Source organism: Patagioenas fasciata, chromosome 2 (assembly GCF_037038585.1).
Source record: "Patagioenas fasciata isolate bPatFas1 chromosome 2, bPatFas1.hap1, whole genome shotgun sequence".
In the NCBI taxonomy this organism is placed as follows: Eukaryota; Metazoa; Chordata; class Aves; order Columbiformes; family Columbidae; genus Patagioenas; species Patagioenas fasciata.
Window position 1 is genome coordinate 130,367,086 of NC_092521.1, and position 15,468 is coordinate 130,382,553.

Below are 15,468 nucleotides of genomic sequence, written 5' to 3' on the forward strand. Positions count from 1 at the left end.
TGAAAGCAAATTCTGTCTCACCCACCTAGTAAGCTAGCAAGACTCCACAAGTTTCTTGAACAGTTTTTAAACCTCCAGAAATTTTCTTCCTCTTACTTACAGGACTCCTAATACCTGCTTAACAGAGACTATAGATTAACCAACTTCTATCACACTCCTGTGGAAAGAAGAGAAAGACCTTCTGATGTGACTTCTTTTTGTCTGACAAGCTAATGGTTGACTTATTAAGTCAAGAATTAGTGGTTCAAATCCACCTCTGAGGAGACATTGCAGAAGTCTTAAGAGATAAGCACCTCTTATTTCAAGTGAAGTCTCACAGGTAGAATATTATGTTAAAAATGGACTGATACCCCTCTTCAATTTTAAAATTAAAGAGTTAACCACATTCAGAACAGTGAAATATTTGTCTCTGGATTTTGGATTTTTTTTCTCTGTGTGAAAACTGTAGTGTTTTACCACATGTGGTCACATTTCCTTTTTTTATGATAGTGTGAACAAGCAAGCTGCATAACATTTTGTTTACATGGCGTTAGCAAGGAAAAATGAAGATTGTGCATGAGGGAAATGACCTTCATCATGGTGGCTTTTTTTAATATTTTTTTTTTCTTTAACTGTTCTCTAACATACTGCTCTACTCCAAGATTTATTTATTGCTTTTCACTAGGAAAGGAATGACAAGCCCAGAACTGTTGCAGTTGAAATATTTGGTTAATCCTCAAGATGCCTGCCTTAGCACATCTGCCATCACAATGTATTTTCCAATTGCCTCTAGCAGATAACCACATAATACATCTTTGTATTTTAGAAATACCTGTCCTCTTCAAAGTCAAATGGGATGAATCAATATGGCTTGTCTGTTTCAAAAGTATTACACTGGAAATATTTTCTATCACAATAGTGGTGTCAACGAACATCTTGGAGATATTTTTGAGTTCTTTGACCAAGCTTTATAAAAAACTGCCATCAGTGGAGCACGAAACTTTTGTCTGAACTCTACAGTTTGACATAAAAATGAGGTTATGCCTATGTGGTGACTGAATAACCATGCATACACTCTTAGCTTAGGACATTTATCTGACAAAGTTAATCTGACTCAGAAGGAAAGAGGTTTACAAGCTAAATACTTCACATATAGAAATAAAGAATAACTAGATTAATAGTACACAATATAGAAGGAAAAAGAAAATAAAACTTGACATTTCTGGTTACCAAAGAGATCAGCAAAAAAGAAGTGAAACTGTGTGGTTGGACTTATTTAAACATTTCCTCATGTGGAATCAGAAGAAATTGTCTCTGCTCTCTTTATATTGAAAGACAGATTATGCTAGGAACATATTTTTGTCTTGCAGTATAACTGTGAGCTAAAGTCTGATGCTTTCACCTTGTTAGCCAAAGTACTGCAGTGGGTGGAAATATGAAACAGTTCAGCCAGAGAACATCTCCTCTTTAGTGTCAGATTGATAGCAGATTACATGTTTGAAGTTATTGGAAGGGAAGAATATGAAGCACCACTGAACAATATTGGCCCTGTATTCCTCAGGTCATATTGCTTAAGCAGGACTGGATGAACTTCTGTTTCATTTTAAATAGGCACAGGTAAAGTGATCTGCAATGTTTGACCTGAATCTGAACATGACTGGATTCACATTTCTTTCAAGGAAATTCACCAAAATCATAGCATTCACCAAAACAAGAAAAGTTAGAAGAAGGGACTTGAGGAAAGAGTGAGAGAAATAGATGCACATACAGAAGACGATAATTGCTAAGAAAATGAAATACAGTAACTATGATAAACTAACTTTTTAGCTCTGGCACGACATTAATTTCTATATAGCTTTCATGCAGAAAATTAGTGTGGGGAAGAGTTAACCCCAAACTGCCTTAAATGTAGGAACCACATTCAGTTCTGCAAACTTGTTAATCACACATTTATCACATTCCCAAGTTATCTGAGTTTTCTACAGCATTCCTTGAACCACTGTTAATATCCTCCAACCCCCACAAAAGCTCATTACCTCATTATTAAGCCTGTTGATCTGCTGTTTGGTCTCTTCTGCTTTGATGACAAGCACAGCAGCACCAATTTCAGCCTCTGAAAGTAATTCAAATGCATGTAAATGAGAGAAAAGATGGGGACAGCTTACTTATAAAAGAGAGGACATTTGAAAGAGTCTGAGCTGCACTAGTTGTGCCACTTCAGCATGAGTCTACCCTTCAGCATGAGGCATGAGTCCACTGGTCTCCCTCTCTGTGTCTTTCTCTCTCATTTTCTTTTTCTTCTCCTCCCACATGGACATGGTCTGTTCCTCTGTGGTGTTATTTTATCAATGTTTTCAGGATGTAAATAATTTAGGGTTTCCTAAAACCTCCTGCTATTAAAGGTTTTCACTCTTACTTGTGAAAATCTTGGTACTTCCATACTTCTCAGCTTCTATAAATAACAAAAATGGAAAGCTAAGTTTGCATATGGAACTTTGTGTGTGTGTCAGAATGTTTTTATGTTGAATTTGGTCCTTGTGTTTAGTATCTCACATGCTCAAAGGTTTGGGAGCATGAGGCTCCAATACTACAATAATGATCCTACAATACTGCTGGTAAAATCGAATACATGAAAATACAGTGCATGTATCGTGACTGTTAGGAGGAAAACAATAAATGGCCTTCAGGACTCTGTAGTATTTTTTTTACAGTTCTAATTGTGGTACTGAAATGGTACTGAAAGTATGGATATATGTTAAACCCATTTATGCCACTTCTGAGAATCGAAGGAACAAAGGCGATTATGTTATAAAAAACTGTTTTCTCTAAAGAGTGATTTTCCCAGACAAAACTCACCTCCAGCTGTAGGAGATAACCTGGAGTCCTGCCTAAGCTGATCAGAGCTGAAGTCAAAGGTTTGGCTTTCCTCATTATGATTTCCATCTTCAATCCCATCAACAATTCTGTGGAGAAAAATTGGCGTGATGGAGAAGTTTCATAAACAGTTTAATAAACATCAGATTCATAATTATGTTGTCAAAATTATTCCTAAAGGGCACATTTTTAAGTAATGATAAACCTTGTACAACATTAAGTTTCGAGAAAAATAAAGACTATTATATTGCTATAACTTCTTGTGAGTCACTAAAGATTAAACTTACTGTTAGAGGAAGGAATGTGAGACCAAAAATAATTAACTGAAGTTTCAAAATTTTAATGACTTCTGCAATATACCTGTGTTGAATATAGTTTGCTCTTCATATATCTAGTAATCTGTTGCCATTCTATCTTTTACACAAGCTAAAGATGCTTCATTATGCTCTTGCACGTAACACTCAGGTTCTTACATCAGGCTTACTTAGGCAAAGCCTAGGCCTGAACATTTTATATGTATTATATGAAAGCATCTCTATAAATCACAGTGAAAAGTGTTGTTGCCACACAAATAGCTGTTCTCAAATTCATTAAAACCAGCTCAGGCTGAACAATCTTGTTCAAAAATTTGGTATAGGAAGATGCATAGACCAGCCTGCAATGTCCCAGTTACATTAGTGCTGGTATTGGATCTAAATACTAGAAAAGGCATTTATGTCATTTTTTCCACTCATGCATTGCAGTTGATCTGCAATTTGCAGTGTCAAGAAATCTAAAGAACAAAAAAAGGAAGCGTTTAATATAGTATTCAAGTTCTGCATAGAAAAAATAGAAAACTGGTATCGGATGGACAAATTTATACACATTATTAAAATATATAATTATTAATTTTTTTCTCATTTATAATAAATTGTGCTGTAAAGAGAACTGTTTTAGAGTAGATGAAAGTGATTCAGAAAACTGCCAACTGACAGACATGGAGCATCAATTTGTTGTTCTGTCCAGGCACAAGATTCAGAATTTGTCTTATAGTAGGCAGATGAGTTTAATGTTGATCTGGAAGGGCTAAAGCAGACAGTTCTTGGCCTCTCAGTCAGTGATGATGATAACTTTGTGAGATGGAAATTAAACTTTCCATCTAATAAGGATATTCTTAAACAAATCTCTGACTGGAAATGTTTGGAGAAGGGAAGAACAGAAAACACAGAGCTATCCATGATGTATTTGGCTTCAAAGACCCATGTAACTTAGAACCCTGTGTGCATATCATATATAAACTTGTACTTGGCTCTTCATGTGGGTTTAGGGCTCTGTGTCACGTCTGAGTGTTCACAATGCCAGCTGGATGTTAGTAGACTTCACTCTAATTTTAACAAGTCTCTGGGAGGAGATGAGACTCAAATGTGGTGCTTGAGCTGCTCTAGCCTATATTGTTATCTGCAACTGAAAACGGGAATCTTTACTTTGTTTGAAATTTGCTATAAAACCTATTTAATGTCATCTGGCCTCTCTGCTCCAAAAAGCAAATTTTAAACACCAATATCCCTTTTGTAGTGATTTTTAATTATATAAAATGTTAATGTTTTAACCGTCTTTAAAGCACACTGGGGAAAACCTGCTTAGACGTGACTTGGAATTTATAGACGCTATATTCTTTTAATTGTTTAAAGATTCAGACTAAAAAGAAACCGTATCAGTAAAAATAACTTGTTCTGGAGAGACACAAGCCAGGATTCTATGTGGGAAATATTTAACGGGCAAGATACTTATTCATATACAAGAAACTGGCTGTGGAGTGACATAATCTAATGAGCTGAAAACATGAGGGGAAAATAGTAGTTGGTTAAGTCCCACCCCTTTCTGAATTAACCATCTTACAGCCCTGATTTTTCTCCCGAAGACAGGCACCTCCACTTATAGAAGCCAAAAAGACAGAGAAGATTAACATGTGACCTCTTTTATCTACTCAATCAGAGCTAGAGTGCACTTGTCCATGTCAGTCTGAGGAGATTCAAATGCGTAACTGTCTTTTTCCAGAACTACCTTTGTTATCACTTACACTTTCTCCCTTTTGATGCTCTTCTACTTCATAGGCAGTACCCAAAAAATGATTGGTAAGTATCCTAGAAGTTAGGATGCTGGCTTCTATTCCTTGTGCCAGGAAGTATTTAAATATTTTACCCAATCTCTGTGCTTTATTATCTTCACTGTGGTGTACAAGGAAAGAACCTGAAGCACCATTGAAGAGTTCTGGTTGGTTTACTCTAGGGAAAATCCACAACAGAACAAGTTTCTTAAGCAGAAAAAATATATTCTCTTGAGAAAGTGTGGTTATACACCTCACAACTGCACTGGGTAGACATGTCAACCTGAGCCTTGCCTTCCCCTTACAGAAGTGAGGATGCTAATTAAGGTCTTATTTTCTCTTTAATATTTACTAAGAAACATTTAAGGCTGATTTTAAAGTGTTACTAATTTGTCAGTTTTAATGTTCTAATAATCTAAACTCATTCTGGGAAATACAAACGTGTTTTGGTTGGAAAACAAAGTCTGAAAAACACATACGTATTGGGCCAATTTTCAAGCCTATTAACAGGATTATTCTGTAGTTATAAAATTACGAATGAAAATAGGACATACAATACTCGTTTCATATTTTTCTCTTGCAGCCTTTGGTGCCAAAGTCTGGCTGCATATGTTCAGAGCAATAATGAGTAAGATTACATTTCAGCAGAAAATATGAAAGGTAGCTTTTCCCTGAATTATCACTTGTTAGGCAAATGATGATGACCTTTACTCATAGCTGCTCTGAACTAAATTCACGTGAGATCTATTAAAGAAATGAGAAAATATCCACTATGCATTTCAATTTTGCTAGCCTAGAAGCTGGTTTTCCACATATTATCTTCCCTTGTATTGCCAAAACTAAAATCAGTTTGTATCCTACCCCCATTTGTAATCTAACTGTGCCAATCAAATATATGATAAGGGTGAAAGATTTCTACATAGTGTTTCATGTCCTATTTATGATCGCATCCTTAAGGACATGTACCTTGACAAAACTAAGTAAACATTGTTCACACTGTGGCTATTTCATGTTTGCAATGGCAAGTTGCTGAAACTACCACTCTGCCTCTAGTGAATAAAGGAAGTTCTTGAACATGTAAAATACTTCATATTTTAGAAACTGAAACTTGAGCTGGAAGATAACTACTACAGCTCTTCATATGTGAAAAAAGTGATTGTGATTTCTGTAAAGAACTGATCCCAAAACTCTTGATTTATAGTTAATTACTATGTTGTAGCAATTTAGAAATAACATACATAAATCAGCTTACAAGTAGCATGCAACTAAAAAATAAATATTAAAAATTAGACACTAATAATACCAAAACAAACCATTATATGACTCTTGCTTAAGTCAAAAGTCACAACAAAACAGATTTTGTCAACTCCATATTTACTCTCTATATAACTTGCATTATAAGGTTTCCTTTCTGTAATCTAAAAACCCTTATTTTCTAAAATTGTTAGGCAGTAGTTTTCCATTATAGTCCTCTACTTCGGTAATTTTTATATTTGCACAGCGATGCTGTATTATCATCTACTTGCTTTTTAAACTACTGTCTCTCTGATTGACTCTGAATATTTCACAGTGCTATTGTAGGAATCCATATTATTTTGGACAGACAAATAGTACCATAAAGCAAGACTGTTAAAATAGTCATTTTCATGATTGTTCAATACTTTTCCTTTTTACTGGTAGAAATACTTTATTTCACAATAAAGTCCTAAAGTCATAATATTCTGCATAGTGTGTAATAGTTCCTACAATAAGAGGACTTTTCCTTCTCTGTGGGATAAGCAAAAGCATCAACTATTGAAAAAACATAATTTTTGTATAGTGTATCATAGTAATGATATTTTTAGTAGGTGTTACATGATAGAGAAGAAAGTAACTGTTGACAACTACTACCTTGGGCTCAGGTCAGGTGGACCACTGGTGGTCAGTGCTGAAAGGTGTAACTTAAGGTTTTTCTCCTTCCTTCTAGAGTAGTAATGGAGCTCCGTTTCATGTTTGGTTCTTGAGGGGTTTGAACTGCAAGCACGGATAGGTGAATGAAAGGGCACTGTTCCTGAGGCCAACTGCTTCAAGTTTCTCCCTAGGTGACTTTTGCTTCCAGCCTTCTTCTGCTGAGAGCAATTTGTGCTTCTTGTATGGATTGGTGAAAGGGTGCTGCTCTCTTCTTCTCCCTCCTCCTCCTCATCTTCATCTTCCACAATTAAAGGGAGTCTCTTCTTTATATTTCCATTTCCCTTGAGCTCTGTCTAAAATAGATAATATGTACTAGCGTAAGATTCAGAGCCTGATATTACAGAAACAGAATTTCTTCTGGTGTTTATTCTGGAACTGACCCATATCTAGCACAGCTTTCATTTCTTATTCGAGACAGCTCTTTTGGAACTCTTTCATGGCTTCCCTCCTCAAGTAGGGCTGTATGTGGATACGTGAGAAAAATACAAATTAAAAAAGGTCACTAGAGATGTAGCCAGTGAACTCACTGCAATATGTTTTGTTACCAAGAGTACATGACTGGTTCTTTCAAGCCATATGCCATATGTAGAACTGAACAGATTAATCTTGCTTTACTGAGGCATTATTTCTTTTGAATTTTATAATCTCTGACTCCTGGTGGATCAAGAGAAAGAACTGAGACTGGTAATTCATATAATTCCACATTTTCACGTGGAACTATCTATCATGTATAAATAGCATTTATACCAGTTCAGCTCAAGTGGGATTGTCCTCTGTATCTTCCTTAGTTGTTGTAACTGAACACACTGCTGGGATAGTAGGTAGGTTTTTCAGTTTATACAAATTCCTGTTAATGCATCAGTGGTGTGGCAGTGTCAAATACAGAATGGAGTCATTGAAAGCTGCATCTGTGTTTGTTTTGAAAAAATGCAATTTGAATGCTTGATGTTGGAACCAAGGCAATTAAGAGGCAACATAGACTGGGGTTTTGTGCTTTATGTACTAATTAAAGTACAGTCTAAGAGAGCAATATATTGTTTGTTATTGTTTCATGGTAACAAAATACACTGGTCAGGAGTGCTGAGGTACGCCAACACAGAGCTCTTCTCAGGAATAGGTCCTAATTCAAAAATAGTTCTATTTAATCCCACGGTACCATTTACTGTATACATTGGTAGAAGGTGAATAGACTAAGGCAGAATGAGGTTTTAGGTCAAATTAACAAACTCCACACATTTCAGTGAGGAGTACAGACAAATGCAACTTCATGGTTTCAGAAAAGGTTGCTATTTTTGCTTTCTAGGCTACTCCTCTTAATCAAGTTTGATTAGGCCTCTGTTAACTTGAGTTAGCAAACCTCAGATACGTTTGTATAGTCAAATTTCCCATATTCAGGCCAAGTAAGATTGGCTGGGTGGAAACGCAGATTTGGGGAACTGATCCAAATGTTCTAAGCCCGCAGTACTATCTGTCTAAATGTATTGCAGCATAAGTTTCATTTTGCTGTGTGTTACAGCACATTTCCGTTGAATGAACACTTTTACCTTAGTACACATTGACAGATTTAGTGAACTAGGTCCTTTCCATCTGAAATGTATGAAAAACTAAGAATTTAAAATAGTGGCAAAAGACCTGTCTGTATAAAGTACACCATCCATGTTGTCAACCATAATAGTCACATGAAAGCTGTCATGATGACCAAATTGTACAGAACTTGGCATTGATGCAGCCTGTACTCCACAGATAATCAACATTACCCATATTCAAAATTTTGGCTTGAGTAACCATGTATTTAAAATGCAGGTGCTATAGTAGGATGTCCAAATCTGGCACCTGGAAGGAAAGATCATAAACTGTTACTCATAAAATGGACAGTGGCAAAAGTATCTGCAGGATGCTATTTGAAGTCCTGTTCTGAAACCATAGAAGTCAGTTTAACTTTCTCCAGTTTTACTCTGGCCATAACTGTGTGCATGTTTTGAATCTGAGCTTGACATATTTAAAACTGTAACTAACATACCTGAGATAGCGTAGACTTGTTTGATAATTTTGATATTACCTGAAAAACAAAACAAAACCAAAAAAGTAGCAAATATGTGCATTTGCACAGTATTGGCTTCCAAGAGCACACAAACATCTAAAGCAAAACATTTATGGCGATATGAGAAAAGAATCTCATGACAAAACAGCTGTATTAAATTAAATGGTGACATAGCACTGAACTAGGGACACTCCTTAGAAACAGGTGCTGTGAGAAAAACAGCAACAACAACAACCAAAACCACAACCAAAAAATCTCCCCAAAATCCCCACAAAAAACTGAAACATTTTATTTTTATTAAAAAAGATAGTTCCTGCAAAAACAACATTTTACTTTAATAAAAACTTGGGTTGAAGTTTCAGACCAGTGAGTGAATGTAGGTGAGTGAATGTATGCCTGGTAGGTTTCAGTGTCAGTTTGATGGAATCCCATGAAGGAACAGTACTCTGCTTGGGCCCTTTCTCTTTGTAGCTTTAGCTCCTGTGCCAGCCTAGTCCTTACATGCAGGTGATTTAACTAACTGTAGCATCTTTGGGGAATTTTCAAAGGCAGTGATGGGACTGAAGCAATTAAGACTGATATAACCCTGAGGGAGATGTTCAAGGGCATGATATTTTATTTTCTTGGATTAAATATAAAGTAAAACAAAAGAAAAGGAAGAAGAAAAAAAATCATACAAGCTTAATGTGTAACTACCTCTAATGAAATCCACTGGAACTGCTGAATAATATTTGTCATGAACATTCTGTTGTATACCTGAATGTCCACATCTTGACCACAGGCAAGTCTGTGACAGTCTACATGCTGTATTTATAGGAAAATCTTAGTTCAACAGGTAGAATTTTCTGAAGTTATTTTCAGCTTTCTCATATGTCAAGATAAAAAGTGCTTAACAAGTGTCAATTGTTAATTTGTTACATCAGCTTTTCTTTTTTCTCCAACTCCAGGTAGAAGTTAATCCTTTCTGGAAGTCATTGGGACTTCCCTGTTTGATGAAAGTCTTTAGAACTCCTAAATACACAAATTTTAGGCATGGATTTGGATTTATCTTTTTCTTTTCCTCACTAGCCTTTCAGGTTAACCAGAAAACTTCTGTAGTTGCTCATAAAACTGAGAGTACTAGTAGTGGTACAATAAACGAATACACAATATTTAAGTCCGTGTAAGCAGAAATTCTACTCCACAACAGCCAAGCAAGTAGCAGGTGTACCAATAGATTTAGCAATAACACACTAATAACTGCCAAACAGAACAACTGCAATAATTAGCCTATGTAAATAAAATAACTGCTGTGTTCTTCCTGAATTATGTAGAGTACTCAATGGTGTTAACGGGAGATGAGACCTCAGATACTGAAATCTCCCATCTTGCACTGTAATCTATGCTGAATGAAGAAACACAGTCTCCTTCAAGATTCAGGACAACAGGAAACTGGTAATGTACTAAAATATAACAGTCAGAATTAGGAAGCACTAGTGTCCCACTTCTCACGTACGTTTAATAAGATTAAGTTAAAATAATGCCCAGAGTTGTGGGGCATCAGTTTCCTTGGCTTCTAGGCACAGTTTAAATATCATCCTTAATTAAAACTCCAAGCTAATCCAAATCATGCACAACTTCACAAAATAAATCTTAGAAAGTATGAATTTGCCTGCTGAAGGCCTTAGAAGTGACTTGTCATTTGTAGTTTCTAATGTGGATCAAGATTTCTCCTTTTTTTTCTTCTCCTCTGAGCACATGTGTTAAACATGATTGTACATTTTGAAAACAGAGACAAACAAATCATTATGTGGGTGTCTACTAGATGTCCCGGTGGCATTTCCCACAGCCCTGCTGGGGCCTTTCAGCTGGGCTGGGCTTTCAGCTCTGTGACAAGTTGGTAGCACTGTCCCCTGGCTGCAGGACCTCTCTGCTGACCATGAACCCAGCAGCCACAGCCACCCAGCCATCTTCCTCTGCTCTTTGTGCTACCTTTCCTGGTTGCTGCAGCAGGGACAAACCGGCTGCAGAGGAAATGGAGTCACTGGCAACACTTTGTTGCCTTATGGCCTTACCAAGAGAGCAGTAAAGGGGTTTTTGAAGGCAGATTGTTTTTTGCAGGGAGAGGAAGGATTGTACTAGGGAGTAAAGGGTGGCAGTAAAGGACAGATAAGAACAGGGAGCATATGATGTGTAGAAAATACTCATCAGACCTTCTTCTTCTGTTTCCCCAAAACTGCCCCTTTAAACCCGATGGGGATAATTTCAGTCTGGATAAATTGATATCTTTAGATACAATCTGGACCTAAAAACTATCTTGTCTGTCACACAGGACCCATTGTAAAGAATGTTGTAATTGCTTTGATATTAATACACTGTAGCCATATTTATTTGTTGTAGCTTCGAACACTGTATCTTGCACGCATAAAGTGGGGGTCTAGACTTTCTGGCTTGGCAGTTGAAAGCTGGTAAAATAAACTATAATTAATTTGTGACCAGAGAGAATTCTCAAGAGTTTTACTTTGAAATATCCTGTAGCAACTCCCCTCTCTCTCTCCCTGCAAAAATACCAGTCTCAAAGAGAAAAGGAAAGGTGAACAAGAACATGCACAAAGCTTCATATCTGTTAAAATGCAGTATCAGAGTAAGTAATTATGAGGTGGTGTCCTGGTTACTGATCTGCTAAAATCTTTTATTTAGGGCAACACACTGGTGTAGCCTTCTATAAAATGCATAAAATGCCCCCCTTTTTGTTTTTTTACTTTTTTTTTTTTTCATATGTAAAAAGAATGTGCATACAAAATAGCTCACATGCTAATCTTTTAAAAATGAGTAGAACTCCTGAAAGATAAGGGCCACTGAAAGAAAAACACTGGTGTTTCCCCTCCTATGGATTAGGAGAACACAAAAAAGACTGATGTTAGCATGACTTACGTGAAATACTGTCAAAGATCAAATCAATTTTTAATTTCAGTCCTGGTATCTCTTTCTCTTGTGAAACTAGCTATTAAATTTAATTTCAGAAGACAAAACAATAATAGATCCTGTACCAAAAGCAGAATCATATCAAATTCTTCCATGTATGTAATCTCAAACCTATAATCTTCTAATTGTTTAATATATTAATATATAGAGCTTAAAAATTCAGTAAACTTTATTATTACTTATTACAAGTACAAAAAGAACACCTCGCCATCTGAAAATGCTGGTGATTTGCTAGCAAAAGCCAGCGATCTGAAGATCTTTTAAGGGCCAAGAGACAGTAGTCTTTAATAGAAGAATCTCTACCAGGAATTGTGGCCAAACAAGGTAATTAGCCCTCAAAAGAGAAATACAGAGATGAAGCTAAATTTGAGCTTAATACATTAAATATCCAGGTAAGCAACTTTCTATTTTGGGGCTCAAAACAATGTTACCAGCTTTTACTGGCTTGATTCCTGTCACCTTCATGGGATGTAGGAACAAAAATAGAAACATAATTTTGATGATTTTTGTGTAAGTCTTAGGTCCTAAAATATATGAATAATTCTTTGCGTCTGGGGAGTCAAATGGATAAAATACACTTTCAGGAAAGGATTTGAAATCAAACTAGAATATTAATGTTAGTCAGAATTTGGAAGGGTGCATGGAAAAATGCAATTCATGCCATATGTTCTATTCTTTGCAAATTTACCATATGGTAATGGAAAAGATACAAACGCATAACAAGGGATTACTGTACTGCTGAAAAGCTTAATGCCTCACATGTGTTCAGGCCTCAGTTTTCCATAATCAGGAAATTTTTCAATGAAATATCACAAATCCTTTAAATCACAAAGGACTCAACCACTCACAAAGAATTTGTCAGGTTAGATATAATTGTTTTATATCTATATGTAAGGAGCAATTTATCCACCTACCCTTTTAAATTATTTCATAGCAAACCTGTGCCAACAAGAATTAAAAAATTAAAGACACTGTCAATAAGGTCAAAAGTAGACAAAAGGAGAAATTGTTAAAATAGACAATATACCTGGCACTGACTGTATGTTGCTCTGGCAGGTTGCATTTTTGTAAAAGCCAATAGATTAATGCAGATAAAAGATGTAGTGGAGAAAACTTTAATATTCCTACAGTTTGACTATAGTAATGTAGAAATTCGCATAATATTAATAGAAATTACAACGCACGCTAACAGCTTTCAAAGCAATAAAACTTGCCTGCTTAACTTTGTAGAATTCAACTTTGAGTTGCTTTCACACAGACTCATAAATATTTGCAGGACTGGCCCTGCGTGTTACTACTCAATTAGACTTCTCAACTCAAGGTTATGGGTACTATGGAAGAGTTGCTTAGATTTATCTTTAAATGAAACTTCATATTATTTTTTTACTAAATGTGTATATGTAACTTGGGAGAGGCTCTTTAAAAGAAAAGAGGAAGACAATTAAGTGGAACTTGAAAAATATTCTCTCAATGAATTTTACTACTTGCATTGCCAAGCATCTCCAACGATGCCCTGTTGTTTTGCTGGCACTCAGAGGCCAAATCCTTGGGACTAAGTGTTGATAAGAAGTGTCTCACTGAGGACAACAACATATCTGTGGAGAATTTTTAAGAAAGTCCAACTTTGTCTGGCTTTCAGGGTGTACTTTACTAAACAGAACGCAGAGAAAGGCATAATCGTGGTTTGTTTTTGTTTCTTTGTTTTTTTTTTTTCCTTCCTCAATAATGAATATTTTGCTTTTTCAGTGGCAACTTGATCAGTATAGTAACCTCTATTCAATTCTCCCAGACGGCAAAAAAGTGCAAATTGAACACACATCTGCCCCATAGATATATTCAGAGTTAAAACTTTGGGAAAGACAGCAGCTGTACAGTAACTGGAAAAGAAATTCTCATGATTTCACCTCAAGACAAGAAACCATGTCCTGGCATGTGAAGATATCAGCAGAAGTCTAAGTATAAACCTTGTTAAGTAAGAAAGCCATCATAATTTCTGTACACTGAGATGCAATTTGTGTTTTCTATATACACCTAATGCAGGAAAGCTGAGCTCATAGCTTTTTGGAGATCTTGTCAGCTTTTTTACATCAAGAAGTTCTGCATAGGTTAGAAACCAAGGCAACATGGACAGTCAATAAGTAAATATAATGTGATTATCAATGGATCCTGTTCCTGAACACTTACTATACATGCAGCACTGTACTGTATATACTGTATGTATATATTTGTAACTGCAATCATGTTATTTGTCAAAGCATTGAAAAAGTGATCTTTACCATTTAAGCCAGTCTGACATGCCCATTACATTTCAAGGTAGTCTATGCCATCAGAATTAATGTTCTTATAGAAAAATTGTGGTATTATAATTCCCTTCATAAATAAGTAAGTTTTACAGAACAATAAAAGGATAGGTTACTGTAAGAGTGCTTCTAAATTTAATGCCACTATCTGTTCATTGCTGTATCAATGCAAAAGAAAAGCAGTTCTGATTAAAAAGAAAATCCACCTTCTAAATTAATACCATTTTAAGTTGTATTATGATTAATTTTATTTCTATTTTTCCAGTGTAGAGAAAAAGATATAATATTAATACTGTAAAAGTTATATTATCATGTTTCATCAGGCACAATGAAGCATATTGGACAAAACTATCATCTAGCATCCCTGTGTAATTAAAACAGAAATATATTTCAAACCAATACTCTCTCAAAACCATGAGCTTTTCCTGGCTAAAATTCAGTTTGACGCTGTGTTTTATACCCTTCTCCTACCACAGTCTGAAAACATCACTAAGCTGCTTTGCTAGCCTGGATTTTTTTTTTTTTTTTTTTTTTAAAACATGTAACCCCCTAGTTAAGCATTATAATCTCATGCAGAATGGAGTAATCCCAGGAAGTGAAATGAATGAGAATAGAGTGTTCAGAATGACTCAAGAGCTAAAATTAGAAGTAAATTTTTTCACTTATTTAAACGTTTTAATTCTAGTTATAATGAAAATTAGAAAGTGCTAAGGTCCAAATGTGAAAATCTTAACTACATATATGCATTGAATATTCTTAATATAAATAATGTATAACTAATAATTGTACTTCCTGTCTCTTAACACAATAATAAAAGTAAAAAAAAAATGACCACAGAGGTAGGAATTTTGGAATGGCTCATATGTATGTAACATATTCCCAGACAAAACTAAATGGGTTATTTTCCTCTCCTTCTCTTTGGCCTCGTCTACATGTTGTGGGATTCATCCTTACAGCAAATTTAGGTGTAAAACGTAAAGGACTTGTAAATACACAAGAATTTATGAGAAAGAAATGATGAATTGCAAAGATGACATAATTGCAGAAATAAGTTGTGGTGGGGTTAATTTCCTAACTGGAACATGACCACAAATCAAAAGAATAAACTATTAGAGAGACAAAACCCAAACTTTATAGTTGGCTGTGTGGTTTTTTTTTTTGTTTGTTTGTTTGATTGTTTGTTTTTTTAATATTAGAATGACTGGAGGGTACAGAAATTAAAAAGGAGTCTAACAAAAAATATTCCTCAGCTAAAGATACTAGGAAAGCAAATG

The 15,468-nt window shown here is 35.5% G+C and overlaps 1 protein-coding gene across 1 annotated transcript in view; it reads right to left on the reverse strand.

Moving 5' to 3' along the window:
- Nucleotides 1-15,468, reverse strand: part of KCNH8 (potassium voltage-gated channel subfamily H member 8) — a 190,592-nt gene that overhangs the window by 10,903 nt on the left and 164,221 nt on the right. The window contains exons 12-15 of the mRNA XM_065831438.2: nucleotides 8,910-8,948; nucleotides 6,830-7,182; nucleotides 2,836-2,942; nucleotides 2,016-2,092 (exon numbers count right to left, since the gene is read on the reverse strand). Coding sequence (XP_065687510.1) covers nucleotides 2,016-2,092; nucleotides 2,836-2,942; nucleotides 6,830-7,182; nucleotides 8,910-8,948 — 576 coding nt within the window. The remainder of the gene's footprint in view (nucleotides 1-2,015; nucleotides 2,093-2,835; nucleotides 2,943-6,829; nucleotides 7,183-8,909; nucleotides 8,949-15,468) is intronic.